We start from the raw sequence: 15,265 nt of genomic DNA on the forward strand, positions 1-15,265 counted from the left end.
AAATTCCAAATGGTCAAACTTTAGAATCATATGTGACGAAATTTGTGTCAAAGTTTGAGTTTGAGTTTGATTTTTTTTTTTTTTTTTAAAAAGTTTGAGTTTGATTTTAGTGGTGAATTTGAGAGAGATGCCTCTCGAAATATCGCTATTGTTATAGATCTCCAATAAACAAATCCATTATTAAAATTGAAAAAAAATGTGATGAAATCTCACATTAATTGATAATGGGTTAAATGAAGTCTATATAATTGGAAGGATCCATAAATTTAATGTATTTAAAGTTTTGGGTTGAGATATAATGTTAGACTTACTTTAATATAATTTAACTCATTGATAATAGTCGGAGTGTATATTAATATGGATTTTATATTGAAGGATGAGATTGTTAATATATTCAAAAATGGCGAAGTATCACGTTAATTGATAATGAATTATGTGAAAGCTATAAAGTGGAAGGATCAACGACTCGATACTTTGAAATTTTGGATTGAAATATATATAATATCACACGTATCATATTCCTCGGGCTCCCCGCCTAACAATTCTTTCAGCATTAATGGTAGTAAAACAATGGAAAATTTTGCACAAGATAGAAAATACCATGAAACTGAAACATATACACCATAATATGGCACAGATATTATTATGCAAGGTTTCAAATGGGAAGCAAGCAAAATGTCCTACACATAAATAAGACCTCCAACGCGCACCCGTCGACTTTAATTCTCAACGGTACCACTACCACCAATTAACCACCTAAAATAACACTCCTCGGTCTTCCCCTTTTGCTATATGTATATATATACACATAGATATTTGCTAATTTAGTTCATCAAATGAATACAACATAGAGATTCGTTCCACTCGCATGATCTGGTCTGGTGTGTGTGTGTGTGTGTGGTGTGTGTGTTAGAGGCAAAGAAAGCCACTACTGAAAGTGACAAGCATGTCCACCTCCAGGGTAACCCTGCACTCAAAACTAACTGCTGTGTCCAGCAAACCCGGGTCGGGTAAGACCCATACCCTATCCGCGTTGGACCATGCCATGGGTTTCCACACTGTCCACATCATATTCTACTACAAGAACGACGACAACTTGTTTGGATCGTTTGATATTGATCCGTTGAGGGAGTCATTGTCCGAGGTTCTTACTATGTACCCGACAATGACGGGTCGGTTGGCCCGAGGAATGGATGGTAACTGGCAAGTTCGGTGCAGTGATGCGGGTGTTCGGGTCTTAAAGGCCAAAGTGGATACCACACTCGATGAATGGCTCTCATCTGGATCCCAAGAGTCACATTTAATTGCTTGGGATGATATGCCAGATGATCCTAGCCAATGGTCCCCCTTTCGAATTCAGGTATCATTTCCTATTTTCCTATTTCCTATTAACAACTTGATTATAGCAAGATATTTCATTAGCATTTATATTTGTTGTATTTGCCAATTGCATATTCTTTTCTTACAATAAAGGGTCTAACTTATACAGCACTCACGTTGTTTACTTCCTTTCATTTATATACAGTTTAATTAGACAACATAAAATGGACAATCTTTCCCAGAGAGAGATCATGTGATTTCAGACTGAGACTTTACTCTTCATCCCTTATACAACTATTATAGTTTAGGAAGTCATATTAATTAATTAATTATTAATTACATCACACAGGACAACAGTTGATTTCCGTCCATCAACAACTAAGATAAGGAGTAAGACTTAAAAGTCTTACTTTCCCCAATCTTTCAGATATGTTTTTTCTTATATAGTTAGAATGGATGATTTGGTAAAGAACAATGTAGAATATTGATTCGTGGGTATTGCAGATAAACAGCTTCCGAGAAGGAGGTGTTGCAATAGGACTAAGTTGTAGTCACATGCTTGCTGATCTAACTTGCGCAGCATCATTCCTTAAATCATGGACTGAAGCACACCGACGCTTGCCCATTACCAACCCTCCTTTCTTCAGTTCACTTCGAAACGCAGATGCTACGTCTCTCACTCGCTATGCAACAATTCCATCCACAAAGACACAAACATCTCCTTCAAGAAACATGGCCACGGCCACTTTCAAGTTTTCAAGTTCAAGCATCGAGCTGTGTCTCTCAAAAGTCCATGATGAATGCCCCAATGCTACCCCATTTGATTTCCTTTCGGCTCTGTTTTGGACTCGTATTGCTCGCTTGAAGCTTCCAAAAAACCATGACCAAACTCATTCTCTATCGATCTGCACCGACTTTAGGAGGCTCCTGAAAGAACCCCTCCCAATTGGGTATTTCGGAAATGCTGTGCATTTTTCAAAGCTTTCACTGAAAGTGAAAGACACTGACAGTGAACGATTAGGAAGCATAGCTAGTCAAGTGCATAGGCACTTGGAAGGGGTTGCAGAGGAAGAAATCTGGTGTGCCATAGAATGGTTTGAGTCGCAAAAGGAATCAGAGGGAGGGAAGTTCAAATCACCTACTTGCATGTATGGGCCTGAGTTAACTTGTGTTTGCATGGAGCACATGATAATTTCGTCAGAAGAAGCAGATCAACCGTTGCTATATGCTGCAATGTTTAGCAAAAATGAGAAGCCAGCTCATGTTTCATGTCACGTGGGGAATATGAATGGTGAAGGTTTAATCATGGTGATGCCTTCCTTAGAAGGAGGGCTTGCAAGAACGGTGATGGTGATGCTGCCAGAGGAAGAACTCCCTCAACTATGCAACGATCAAGTTATATCGCAGCTGGAGCCTACAATGCTTCTTACTGGTTGTGTGTTAGACCATTGATTTTCCTTTGGCTTAAATAATCCACAGGGAAGTTATTTTTTAATTTATATGTGTGTGTGCGTGTGCAGGGAAGTTATTTTTTAATGTGTGTGTGTGTTGAATTAACCCAGAGATTTGATGGTGATTGTACCTAGACTTCTGGGAGGTGATAAGGAGAGAAGAATAAAGCTTCAGTTGAGTATATGTTTATATTCCGAGGGGGAGCCTGTTTGTGTAATGTAAAATTTCGTTCATATTATTAAGCTGCCAAATAAGACAAGTATTCATAATTTCACCTCTCTCCAGAGAATGGTTTTTCTTTTTTCATCTCATTACATAAACATTTTGTGAATATTTATGAAAAATAGATATAGACACAAAAAATTTCACTTAACTAAAATGAAAGCATCCCTTTCCTGAAAAAAATAACACGTGAAGGAAAATCTTGGATTCAGATTCCACTGCTCTGTCTCACCATTTAATAACAAGCACATAATTAAGTATCATATGTTTTGGGAGATACCCGGTATCAGACCAACAACAACTAGTTTTACTGAGATAAGTTTAAATTTGGGAGGCATGCAGAGAGACCGAAATGATAAGAAATTATCTGAGTTCTGAGGTGCATAATTGGTATCGAGCTATGCTTTTGCAGGAGTATTTGCAAACTTCCATGAGCATTTAACAAAAGATTCAGTAGTCCGTTCCCCTGCCACCTCAGATATTGATACAGCATCTGTCATCTCCGTCAATTCATCTTTGCTTAGCTTCACTTCAATTGAACCGATATTACTATCGAGATTTTTTACCTTAGTTGTTCCTGCAATACATGAGAAGTTCTAGAAAAGTTATTTACAGGAAAAAATAAAAAACATAATCGAAAGGTCTCTAAATGTTGTTTTAGGTAACATCATATGGTATAAGCCCATGAAGAAGGGGGTTCACGTATATGTTCAGAGGACACATTAATTGTTGAACGGTGTAAAAGACAAAAAATAAATTCCCAATTCAAAGGAAATGACCAGAACACATTATACAGCCTGCTCAAAACATGTAACATGAGGAGAAAGCAGGTAGAAAATTCAAATTTCCCTAGATGGATGATGACAATATTAACTGGGAGGGAAAATGGAAGAAGAGGAAGAAAGGGAAATGACGAGAAAACGGGTGAGAGGTGATTTCTAGCTTCTGAAGAGAAATGGTAGTTTATGTTATTTGAAATGTCAAGGACTCGCGGGACAATTTTGATCAAAGAAAGATTCAGGTGCTTCCCAGTTAATTTCTCTCAAGTTCTTTATTCACCAGAAATGAAAACGTAGTTATGTTCCCAGAAGATCCATCCAAGCGAGCCTAAAATGAAGAATTTTCTATAAATAATATTTTTTCAAATAATATCATATAATCTTCATCATAACAGATTGATTCTAGCAGATAATGTTACTTCCCTCCCAGTACAATCAAATTATATTCGCAAGTAAGCTTCGCAGAGACCAAATTTCATACAGATGACAAAATGGAAAATCACTCACCAGGGATGGGTACCACATCATCTCCTTGATGAAGAATCCATGCAAGAGCAAGTTGTGAAGATGTACAGCCATGCTTCTGTGCCAACTTTTCTATCATAGAATATAAGATCTTGCACTTGTCAAAGTTCTCCCCTTGTAACCTTGGTTGGATTGCCTGGTGAAAAGATATGTAGGTGAACAATGAACAAGGCCAATTATCAACATAAACAAAGGGATTAAGTCCATACCAGAAAACTGTCTGCAGGTATACTTTCCGTGACAGCCTTGCCGCCAAAAAATCCTCGGCCAAGGGGACTGTATGGTACTATTCCAATTCCAAGTTCCCTGTAAGTGTTGACACCAAAGTCATTTAATGAAGATTCATGGTGGATATCAAAAAGAACCAAGTCAGGAAATGAAAAAAATAATTTGGTCGGGTATACACAAATGAAAAGGTTCCAATTCAAGCAAGTAAAGGCAAAACTACTTGATCAAAGTATATCTCTAGAAATCAAACAACTTTCTTCGCTTGAAAGATATAACAGGAAAAAAAAAAGGGTATGTTGCTTCCATCTCTGAAACCACTAAAGATGTATAAACCCAATGATTCAAGGAACCATTTTCAGTTGTTCAACAATTATATCAGGATGAAAAATATAAGTAAATTGCAAAGGAAACAGACCAAAAAGAAAGGTATAGAAACCGCACAATAAATGAAATTGATACCTCAAAATGTTTGTTTTCCCTTTAAGTTATTTGAGAGATATCGAACTTGAGTTATGAAATTGCAAAAAGAGTGATGTTTTTCTTTGGATAAAAGGAAATGACTTAACTCCTTCCGGAAGGAATGGCAATAACCTTATAAACAGAAACCGTAAAAACAAAACTTGAGATTTCATGCTGACTCAACTTAATCTTTACTTTTTCGGTGAAATAATAGTTAAAACTTAAAACCCCTATACATATTTGGGCATAATCATAGGTAATCCACAAGTTCCACTTTAAAACCTGTAAGGTGGAGATTTTAAGCAATTCAAACTCAAAATCAATAGTGACCGGGAGTAGGAAATTAATCATATAGGTCAGCAAATACTCCAAACAAACAACAAATAACATTAGGACATCCTGCACACGTACCTGCAAAGTGGAACAATATCTTGTTCAATTTCACGAGTCCAAAGGGACCACTCCATTTGCACAGCAGTCACAGGATGAACAGCATGTGCCCTCCTAATTGTGTCAGGACTAGCTTCAGATAGTCCTATGTACCTTATCTTTCCCTCTTGAACCAGCTTCTTAAGCTCTCCCATCTATCATTCAAATAAACCGAATAGCAAATCAAGGACAAAGCTACCAAATTATCCCAAATCAATAAAGAGAAGTATTAAAAAAAAGAAAAGAAGAAGAAGGTTTCACTGACAGTGTCCTCAATGGGTACTGTGGTGTCAATACGGTGCTGATAATAGAGATCAATGTAGTTGACACCAAGGCGGTGGAGGCTAGCCTCACAACAGGATCGAACATATTCAGGGTTACCGTTAACTATGACATTATCAGATTCCATTCTAACAATCCCAAACTTCGTGGCAATCTGAACTTGATCTCGAGGTAAGTCCTTGAGCGCCTGAGAGAGAGTTAAAATGTTATGTTTCAATTACATTGTTCCATTCTTTGAAAAAAATTCAAATGAAAAGAAAGAAAAGAAGAGAAAAGAAATTGAAACATATCTGTTAAAGTGGGTAGTTATATAACTAACTAACCTTTCCGACCAAAACTTCATTGGCATGGGCTCCATAAAAATCTGCAGTATCAAAGAAGGTGATCCCTTTGCTGAAAGCGTGCTTGATCAGAGAGATGCCAACCTCTTCGGTAACAGGAGCGTTATACACTCCGGTGAGACCCATACACCCATATCCCAACTTGGAAACCTACAAGTACCAACCATAAACAAGAAATAGAAAAATGGTTCACAAAAGGAAGCAACTCAAAGGTGATGATTTGAATGAAGCATCACGAAAATACTAACTTACCTCGAGGCCTTGGCTTCCTAGCTTCACTCGAGGAATATCTGCCATTTTTGTATTTCCCTCTTTCTCTTCAAATTTTCCACCTATATATCTCTCTTTGTCTTCCGTTTGCTGAGTGTTCGTGTTATTTGGTTGGTGAAGTGAACTATTTGAGCATCATGTCGCCGGTCGCCACCTACTCAATTGCACTACCATATCCATCCAGTTAAAACCGAAATTTTACCTAAAGAGGATAAAAATTGTAAAACTCTAATACAAGAAGGAGGGTTTTATAAGGGATATGTTGTAGGAAAAGTGATTGTGTAATGTTATAGAGATTCGTTTTGCTTGCCTTAATTTTTTATTTATTTTTTTGTTTTAAAAAGTGTGGGTCCCACAAAATGTTGTGGGTGTAGGAAAGTTTGTTGTGTTATGTTAAAGGATAAAACGAAAACCCTAAGAAAAATAGTTAAAAATTATAAAATCGTAAAAGCGTTTGGAATTTTGATACAATTGTTTTGATTGAAAAAGAATCATGGCCTGGGCCATGTGAAGAACTGGGCTGGTCTTCTGGTTCTACATACCCATTAAGTTCTTGGACATGTTTCAGCAAAGTCTTCTTGAAACAGGGATTTAATGGATAATCATTGAAATATCTCCAAAGATATGCAATATTCTGAGACCATGACCATACCCATATTAATTTATTTAAAGGGTTATACTTACAATTTTTTTATAATTATATCTTAATTATTATTTTTATTAATTAATTATTATTATTTATTATAAATTAATAATAAATAATAAATGAATTTAATTTATAATAAATAATAATTTTAATTGATAAAAATTAACGATTAAAATATTATTATAAGAGATTCTAAATGAAAATAAATTGTAAGTAATTAAGTATAACTATTCTCTTTATTTATTTATTAATCTTAATAAGTTATAACATAATGAAACTGTTAAAATATTTGCTCGATTAAGTTGGTCAAAAGTGGACTAGAAGGTGGAAGAAAAAAAAGAAAAAGAGGGTAGAAAATGCAGCACTTCAATATCAAAAATAAAAAATGTAAAAAATGTTGGTACGGGCCTCATGTGTGGTCCACTTCAAATTCTTGCACTACTTTAAGGTAGAGTTATTTAATAGAGTGATAGATACTCACGTTCAAGAGTTGGGTGATCGATTTGATAATGTCAATACCAAGTTGCTTGAGTGTTTGAGTTGTCTTCATCCTCGGGATTTATTTGCTACTTTTAACAAAGAAAAGTTGATTGAGTTTGCTAGATTTTATCCGTTGGAGTTTAATGAGCTTGCAGATATTCCTTTTCTTTCTTCAAGTCTTAGTAATTTTATTGTTGATGTAAGAGCTGATTCTGATTTTGTCAATTTGAAAAGGATTTCTAACCTTGCTTTGAAGATGGTTGAGAAGAGAAAGAATATTGTTTATCCAATGGTCTATTTGTTGATAAAGTTGGCACTCCTTCTACAGGTAGCAACGACTAGTGTAGAGCGAGTTTTTTTTGCAATGACTTTTGTCAAGGATAAGTTGCGCAATCGGATAAGTGATGATTGGTTTAACGCATGCATGCTAACTTATGTTGAACGTGATATATTTGAGAAGATTGATGATGAAGATATAATGCAATATTTTCAAGCAATGAAGAATCGGAGAATGCTTTTGTAATCGTTCTATTGTAATAGCTTAGTTTACTCTTGATTATTTTCTTTTCTTGTTTATATTATTTAGTTTGGCCACTTTGGAACTTTTTTGCATTTTCCTCTATTTTAGTGTACCAGCTTTTCATGGAGGTTAGTCACTGTTAATTATGCCAATGCAGATGTTAAATATCTTTTTTCTATTGAAATTAAATGTCACTAATCCTGATGTATACTATTTTTCAGGTAATAACTGAAGAGATAGGATGACTTGATACTTGCTTCACTAGTAACATTTAATTTATGCATCATTTTTACTAGTTTATGTTTCTATCTGCCTAGAGTTGCTATTCACCCTATATGTTTTCCTTCTTTCTTGACATTCTTAGTCCGGAGTTGCTAAGTATTTGTCTGTAAAATCATTGGACTGCTTATGACAAATCAGGGTAGGCTGGTTTTGTTGGGAAAGGTTATATCATTCTTATCAATGCAGGAGCATTGATAAGTAACTTCTCCATGTGAAAGTTATATCAAAAAAAAATTCAGAGGCGCTGCCCCCGAACCCCGCCATTAAATGTGCGGACATGAATTATTTTATCTAAGTCTGCCCCTGCTTACTTTTGATTCCAGTCTGCCATCGACCTCACCTACTGTTTTTGGTATTTGAAAAATGCTATTAAATCCATTAAAAAGAAAATAATTAAATAATAAATATTATTCACAAACTATAGGTGTGTGCACAGAGGACTTGGTGCTGTTATGGGACATGGTTTGTTACGATCAATTGACGAAACCTGATGAATAAAAAAGATCAAAATGTACTTATTTAGAGTAATGAGTATTAAAAATATTTTGCTACTTAAATGTATTAAAATAAAAGAGGGACATAGAGAGTTTTGTGTGTATTTGTTTCAGTTCCTAAAAAAAATAATGATTCTTTACCAAAAACTTGTTCAAGAGGTTTAAAAAAGATTTTATTTTTTTCACTCAAAATAAACCAATAGAACATGCACTCGGTGAAGCACTAGGGATAGGCACAACATCCTTGCTTTTTTGGAGCACCAATGCTAATGCAAGACCTAATTAGAAAGACCCATATTTCCAAGTTTTATTGCTAGCTTGATGACTGGATCTTTTCTTTTGGTAGCTGCAAGCGTGGTCAAACAGAATCAAAGAATGAAAGAGGCACTCAATAAGGGATTCCACTGGGCCATTAGAAACGTAAAGAAATGTCATTATTTACATGGAAAAACTACTCTTACGTTGTTAGGGAGTAGCTTTTTTTCCTACACATCCATTCATTTACATGTAATTTAATTTAATTTAATTTTTTTTAAAGTGAATGAACTTCATTCATAATTATGTCTATGATAACAGAGAATTATTAGGAACAGTAACCAAAATGTTATTGTTCACTAACTTTTTTACCTAAATGTCACGCGAACAGTGTTATTTCTCAATCTGCCACAGGGGCAAGTTCGCTACTCGATGTAGCGAACTCAGTTTACTGACGTGTCACGTTTCTAGTGGATACTAACTTGATTTTAACCAAGTTCGCCTACCATGTAGGCGACCTTCATTTTTTTTATTAATTTTTTTTTTAAATTTGATACTTGTTATCCATTAAAAATGTGACACGTCAACAAACTGAGTTCGCTACACAGGGTAGCGAACTTGCCCTTGTGGCATATTGAAAAATAACACTGTTCGCGTGGTATTTAAGTAAAAAAATTGATGAATAGTCACATTTTGCTCAGTGTTCCGAATTATTCTTCAAAATTTTATAATATTAAAATTGCAATAGTTTTATCTGTTCAGTAAGTTTTAACATCTTAGGGCATAAATTTTCGTGGAAAGAACGAGGAAAATGATCGCCAGCCTTGTTCTTTGTCCTTCAATGCACATAGAGGACTAGTTATCCACCAATAACTTATTCTGTGACCGTAATAGGCCTTGGAGTTTGTTAATGCGAGTGTATTCAATTCAAGTAGGTATTTTTTTTTTCATATTTCATAAAAATGTTACCACTTAAAAAAAAAATCGCCATATTAAATTTTTTTACTTTAAAAAAAAAAGATGTACCCAATTAATTACATTATGTGCACAAGAAATTTCCCATAATTTGTTGGGTTGCTCTATACCGTAACAGTGAGTTGAGACTTTTTTTCAAGTGAGTTCTACATTTATTATATTCAGTCTTTTATTATTAATGTCTCTTTAATTTTTAATTTTAATTTTTTCAATAAAAGAGTGCCTATTCGCATCATATACTCGTTCATGGGCAACTTTTTTTTAACGAAGAACTTAGTCCCACGATTAGGAGTCTGCATGAAGCGGTTTATAATTGGTTTTAACAAAAATCAAAGCGAATCAGTTTTAAACTGTTTGATTTTCAAATCGAACCGCTTTTTTTCTTTTAAAACCGGCTTTTAATTTTTTAAACCGATTCCAAAACGGGTTTATGGTTTATAACCGGTTTTAATTCAAAATCGATTTTAAATCAAAACCGGTTATCAAGTTCAAAACTGATTTTTTAACAAATTCAAAATCGATTTTTGATGGATTGTGTTATTTTAAAAGTAGTCGTTTGTTTCTCCGGGTTATAGGTAGTTGATCAACTATTTCTTGCAAAAATCTTCATTGTTTTGGAACTCTCATGACGAAATAATTTTTATAGAAATTATTTCACGTTGTTTTGAAAGTGATTGGTAGAAAAATAATTGAATTATTTTAAAACTATAGAAAAATTACTCTTCATTCTCTCAAGATTTATGTTACTGAGAGTTTCATAACAGAAGAATTAAAAGTACAATTAAGTCTTCTTTAATGAGTCAAAATAACATTCATTAATTTATCTAATTAATAATTCAAACTTTTAAGTATTTAGGAAGTTCATTTATTACAGAAATAAAATCTGAGAAAAAAAAAATCGTTTTCCTTATAACAAAGCGTTGAAACTTGAAACTAGTTTCGGCAATAACAGCGCACACTCGCTGTATCCCCTGTTCTTTAAAAAGCATGAAGCCAAAAACAACTTAATTAATTTAATTACTAAATAATGATATTAAATATTAATAAAATAACAAAACACCATAGAGCGTAGGCTTGGCAAAAAGGAACCAACCCATCGGGTTGGCTCGTAACCCGGCTAAAATGAGCCAGGTTGGATTAGGGAAAATGAGTTAGTAACTCGAGTCAGCCCGACTCGTTTCAGCTCGAAAAAAATCGAGTCAACCCACGGGTCAAACGGGTTGGCTCGCGGGTTATGATTTTTTTTAATATACAAGTATAAAAATTAATGAAGGTAAAGTGGAAAGTTAAAACTTAAAATTCCAATTCCAAAGACTCAAACGAAAATACCCTGCAGCTGCCAATAAGTCCAAAACTGTGCAATAAGGACTTTTTTTTATTGTATGTGTGTCAGTGTGAATGTGGTGTCAACTGCCAATAAGTCCAAGTCCAAATGCAAAAGGAATTTTCTATGGTTTATCTGTATAATGTCTTTGTATTGAATGAATTAATAATTTAGGGGAAAATTTTAGATGTTATAACATCAATGGAATTTTATTTTATTTTTCCATTTTTTCGAGCCAACCCTAACCCGACTCGGGTCGGGTTAGGTTGAGTTTTCTGGCTTGTTTATTTTTCGAGCCAACTCTAACCCAGCTCGTTTTTTTCGAGTTGAACGCGAGTTGGGTCGGGTTGAGCCGGGTTGGCCCGTTTTGCCAACCCTAATACAGCGTATCAACGCCCGCGTTTGACTGTTAAATCTAGGGGTGTTCAAAATGTTCAAAAGAACTAATCAATCCGTAATCAAGCTGCTCCAAATTTTAAAAACCGATTATTTTTTAAAATCGATTTTATATGAAATTGTATTTTATTTTTATAAACTGATTATTTACCGAACCATAAAAATAATTGATTATCCATAACCAAACTCCTTTATAATTAAAGAACAGATGAGTAAATCCATTGTGAGTTTTCCTTTTAACGGCGCTCTCTCAGATACATTAAACCAATTGATTAATTTCGTTGCCCTTTTCGTTATGATTTTTTAACTTCATCTTTGTCATTTCAATCATCTTTGTCATTTCAAAGCATTCGCCTTGTCAAGTTATGAGTTTGTGAGGAGGTCTGTATGTGGTTGTTTTTTTTTTTTTGAAAAAAAAAAAATTGTTACATTACATAAGAAGTGTTTTTATTAAGATGCGACATTTCGATTTATGTGTATTTTTTTTGGGAAAACATTATCTACTATTGTAGAAAAACAAATTTCCACTCCTACTGATAGATAAAAATTTGTGCCATTTTTTTTTTTTTTTGATAACATTAAGGGGCGAAGCCCAAACAAAAACAAACTAACAACCAGAAACAAAAAATAACTATCCAGGGTCTATACCCCTACAAGAGGAGATTCCCTGAAGATCGTGATCAAATAACTGAGCAAGGTGAAACGGCATAACTCTATGACTCCAGAATCCAGTATCTTTGTGAAGAGCAGACTTGGCTAACCAATCAGCACAGGAATTAGCTTCTCTTGGAATATGAGAAAGCGTTACCTCCCAATCCTGACCGATGAGTGCTTGTATCTTAGCCACTATACGAGGCTGACAAGCTGCATTGCAATCAGCAAGCAAAGAGAATACTTCAGAAGCATCTCCTTCTAGTTCCACCTTCTTAAATCCCAGTTGCCAAACCAATTCCAGACCTTTTAGAGTTCCCCAAAGCTCCGCCATTAAAGGAGTGCAAGCACCAATATGATACTCAAAGCCTCCCAACCAAGAGCCATCATCAGATCTGATAATCCCACCACAAGCAGCCACCTCAGTATTCCTTTCAACTGCCCCATCAATATTAATCTTCACCCAATTTAACCTTGGAGGTTTCCATAAACTCATACGAGTTGGATGAATGCTAGTAGTAGCCATAGCCTTCCTACCCATGCAGTTACGAACTTCCTCTATATACATAGCAATTATGTGCGTTCCATGGGTTGGATGCTTGAAGTTAGTATCATGGACACTTTTGTTCCTCCATCCCCAAATGAACCAACAAGAGATAAAAAAGACATCACGCCAATCATCTGAATTACTTTGATTCCAAGCTTTTGAGATATTATTTTCAACCCAATCTCTAAGATCCAAGCTGTAGAATAAGCTCGATTAGCTGAAACCAGAGAATTCCAAACACTTCTAGCATGCTTACAATCTCTTAGAACATGGAGGTTTGTTTCCAACTCACCAGGACATATTTTACAATGACCAGATTCCCCACTCCATCTAGATGTGCGGTCTTTAGTAAGAAGGCGGCCATGCATTATGATCCACATACAAGATTTAACACGTTGAGGCCCATGCCATTTCCATATGGTAGTCCAAGAATTTTTCAACGGCATGAGTGGGAAACCAAGCATGTTATAATACGCGGTTTTAACTAAAGAGCAGCCAACCTTTTGATTTCTCCAAATAATGCGGTCATTTCCATCCGATGCGCTAGGAATGAGAGCAGCTTGGATCCTTGCAACAGCTTGATCATTGAGATATTGACGAATATAGGGAAAGTTCCATTGACCAGTATTGCTGTTCACGAAGGCACTAACAGGGAGATTCAACTCCAAACCAGTTGGAGTACGAGTAGCCAGAGAGGCAAGACACTCAGTTAAACCCAACCAATTGTCTGTCCAAAATAATGCATCATTACCGTCTCCAATCTCCCATTGCATTGCTTGAAGAAAAGATGGCCAAACACTACACAGATTTTTCCAGAAGTATGAGTCATATGCTTTATGATTTACTTCCCTCCGAAGATCCAAACCTCTCTTATATTTACTTGTTACAACTCGAACCCACAACGAATCGGGCGAAGTAAGTATCGTCCATGCAAGCTTGTGAAAGAAAGCCATATTTTGGACACGAAGGTTAATCACCCCTAAGCCACCCATGCTCTTAGGCTTGCAAATATTATCTCATGCAACCAGATGAGATCTCCTTTGACCATTTTTATCACCCCAAATAAAGGCACGCTGCAACTTCTCTATTTCATCACAAATGGCTACAGGAAGCAGACTGTGTTGCATTTGAAATATAGGAGTTGCTGAAATAACGGAGTTGGAAAGTGTAATTCGACCGGCAAAAGATAAGACCTGGTTACTCCAACCAGATAACTTGTGCCTAATTCTTGCAACAACATCAGCATAATGGTCTTTGGTTACTCGACCATGTTTCATCATGGACCCAAGATATCTCCCTATATTGTGAGTTTGCTTGAAGCCACACACATTTGTGATATCATCTGCAATGTGAGCATGTGTATTTTTCGAGAAAAAAATACTAGATTTCGGAATACTAACCTTTAGGCCAGACATTGAACTAAAAGTCTCCAAGCAATCCACTATAACTTTGATTTGATCTAGAGAAGCTTCTGCAAACAACATCAAATCATCAGCAAACATCAGATGGGCTATCTTAGGACCTTTTGATCCCACGGAGATTGGCTTCCATCTCTTATTGTCAACCGCATCTTGAATGAGATGAGACAATTTTTCCATGGCTAGAACAAAAATGTAGGGAGATAAAGGATCACCCTGACGAACTCCTCTTGAAGGAAGGAAGTCACCTGCAATGGCTCCATTCCAAAGCACTGAGACCTTATCAGAGTTGATACAATTCATGATAATATTTGTGAACCAGTGTGGGATTTGAATTTCATCCAAAATTTTACGAACAAACTCCCAATTTAACATATCATAAGCCTTTTCCAAGTCGATTTTAATTGCCATGAAACACTTTCTTCCTCTCATTCTACGCATTGAATGGATCAGCTCTTGGGTGATGATGATGTTGTCCTGGATATGTCGTTTAGGAACAAAACTAGCTTGGAAGGGAGACACCATCTCTTCCATTAGGGGCTTCATTCTGTTAACCAGAATTTTACTGAGGATTTTATAAATGACATTGCACAAAGAGATTGGTCTGAGCTGCTTAGCACTTTCAGGTCTCTTTACTTTTGGAATGAGGACCAGAAGAGTCGAGTTCACAAGGTGAATCAGATTGGGATTCTGAAACATCATGTTAACATCCTTAATAACATTAGTCTTAATAAGACTCCAATTCTTATGAAAAAAGGCAGCTGGAAAACCATCTTCCCCTGGAGCTTTTGACCCATTGATACTAAAAACAGCTTTTGAAATTTCGTCATCCGAAAGATTACGAGTCAAATTAGATAGCAGATCATCGTGCAGAAGGGGCCAAGTAGTCTTTGATTTCACCCAATCACGATTAAGGACTTCCTCACTAAACAAGTTGCTATAGAAATCTGTTACCAATTGATGAAGTTGT

The 15,265-nt window shown here is 35.6% G+C and overlaps 2 protein-coding genes across 3 annotated transcripts; one reads left to right on the plus strand and one right to left on the minus strand.

Annotated features, from left to right (window-relative positions):
• The first annotated feature begins 849 nt into the window (after nucleotides 1-849).
• LOC133286908 (hydroxycinnamoyltransferase-like) lies at nucleotides 850-3,060 on the plus strand. Its single transcript, XM_061484406.1, has 2 exons — nucleotides 850-1,360; nucleotides 1,825-3,060. The coding sequence occupies exons 1-2, from the start codon at nucleotides 947-949 to the stop codon at nucleotides 2,770-2,772; spliced, it is 1,362 nt and encodes a 453-aa protein (XP_061340390.1). The 5' UTR covers nucleotides 850-946; the 3' UTR covers nucleotides 2,773-3,060.
• A 117-nt stretch (nucleotides 3,061-3,177) lies between these two features.
• On the minus strand, nucleotides 3,178-6,462 carry LOC133286910 (probable aldo-keto reductase 1). Of its 2 annotated transcripts, none has more exons than XM_061484408.1 (7): nucleotides 6,290-6,462; nucleotides 6,020-6,187; nucleotides 5,680-5,883; nucleotides 5,397-5,569; nucleotides 4,541-4,604; nucleotides 4,281-4,434; nucleotides 3,178-3,571 (listed from the first exon to the last, which is right to left on the minus strand). In XM_061484408.1, exons 1-7 carry the CDS (start codon nucleotides 6,332-6,334, stop codon nucleotides 3,393-3,395), a joined length of 987 nt encoding a protein of 328 aa, XP_061340392.1. In that variant the 5' UTR covers nucleotides 6,335-6,462; the 3' UTR covers nucleotides 3,178-3,392. The 2 variants fall into 2 exon arrangements, with proteins under 2 accessions (XP_061340392.1, XP_061340391.1); XM_061484407.1 differs by having other exon boundaries at nucleotides 4,508-4,604.
• Nucleotides 6,463-15,265: the final 8,803 nt, after the last annotated feature.

The sequence above is a fragment of the Gastrolobium bilobum genome, unplaced genomic scaffold, assembly GCF_033153095.1.
Source record: "Gastrolobium bilobum isolate Gb01-03AN ecotype WA unplaced genomic scaffold, APGP_CSIRO_Gbil_v1 utg3810, whole genome shotgun sequence".
Taxonomy (NCBI): Eukaryota; Viridiplantae; Streptophyta; class Magnoliopsida; order Fabales; family Fabaceae; genus Gastrolobium; species Gastrolobium bilobum.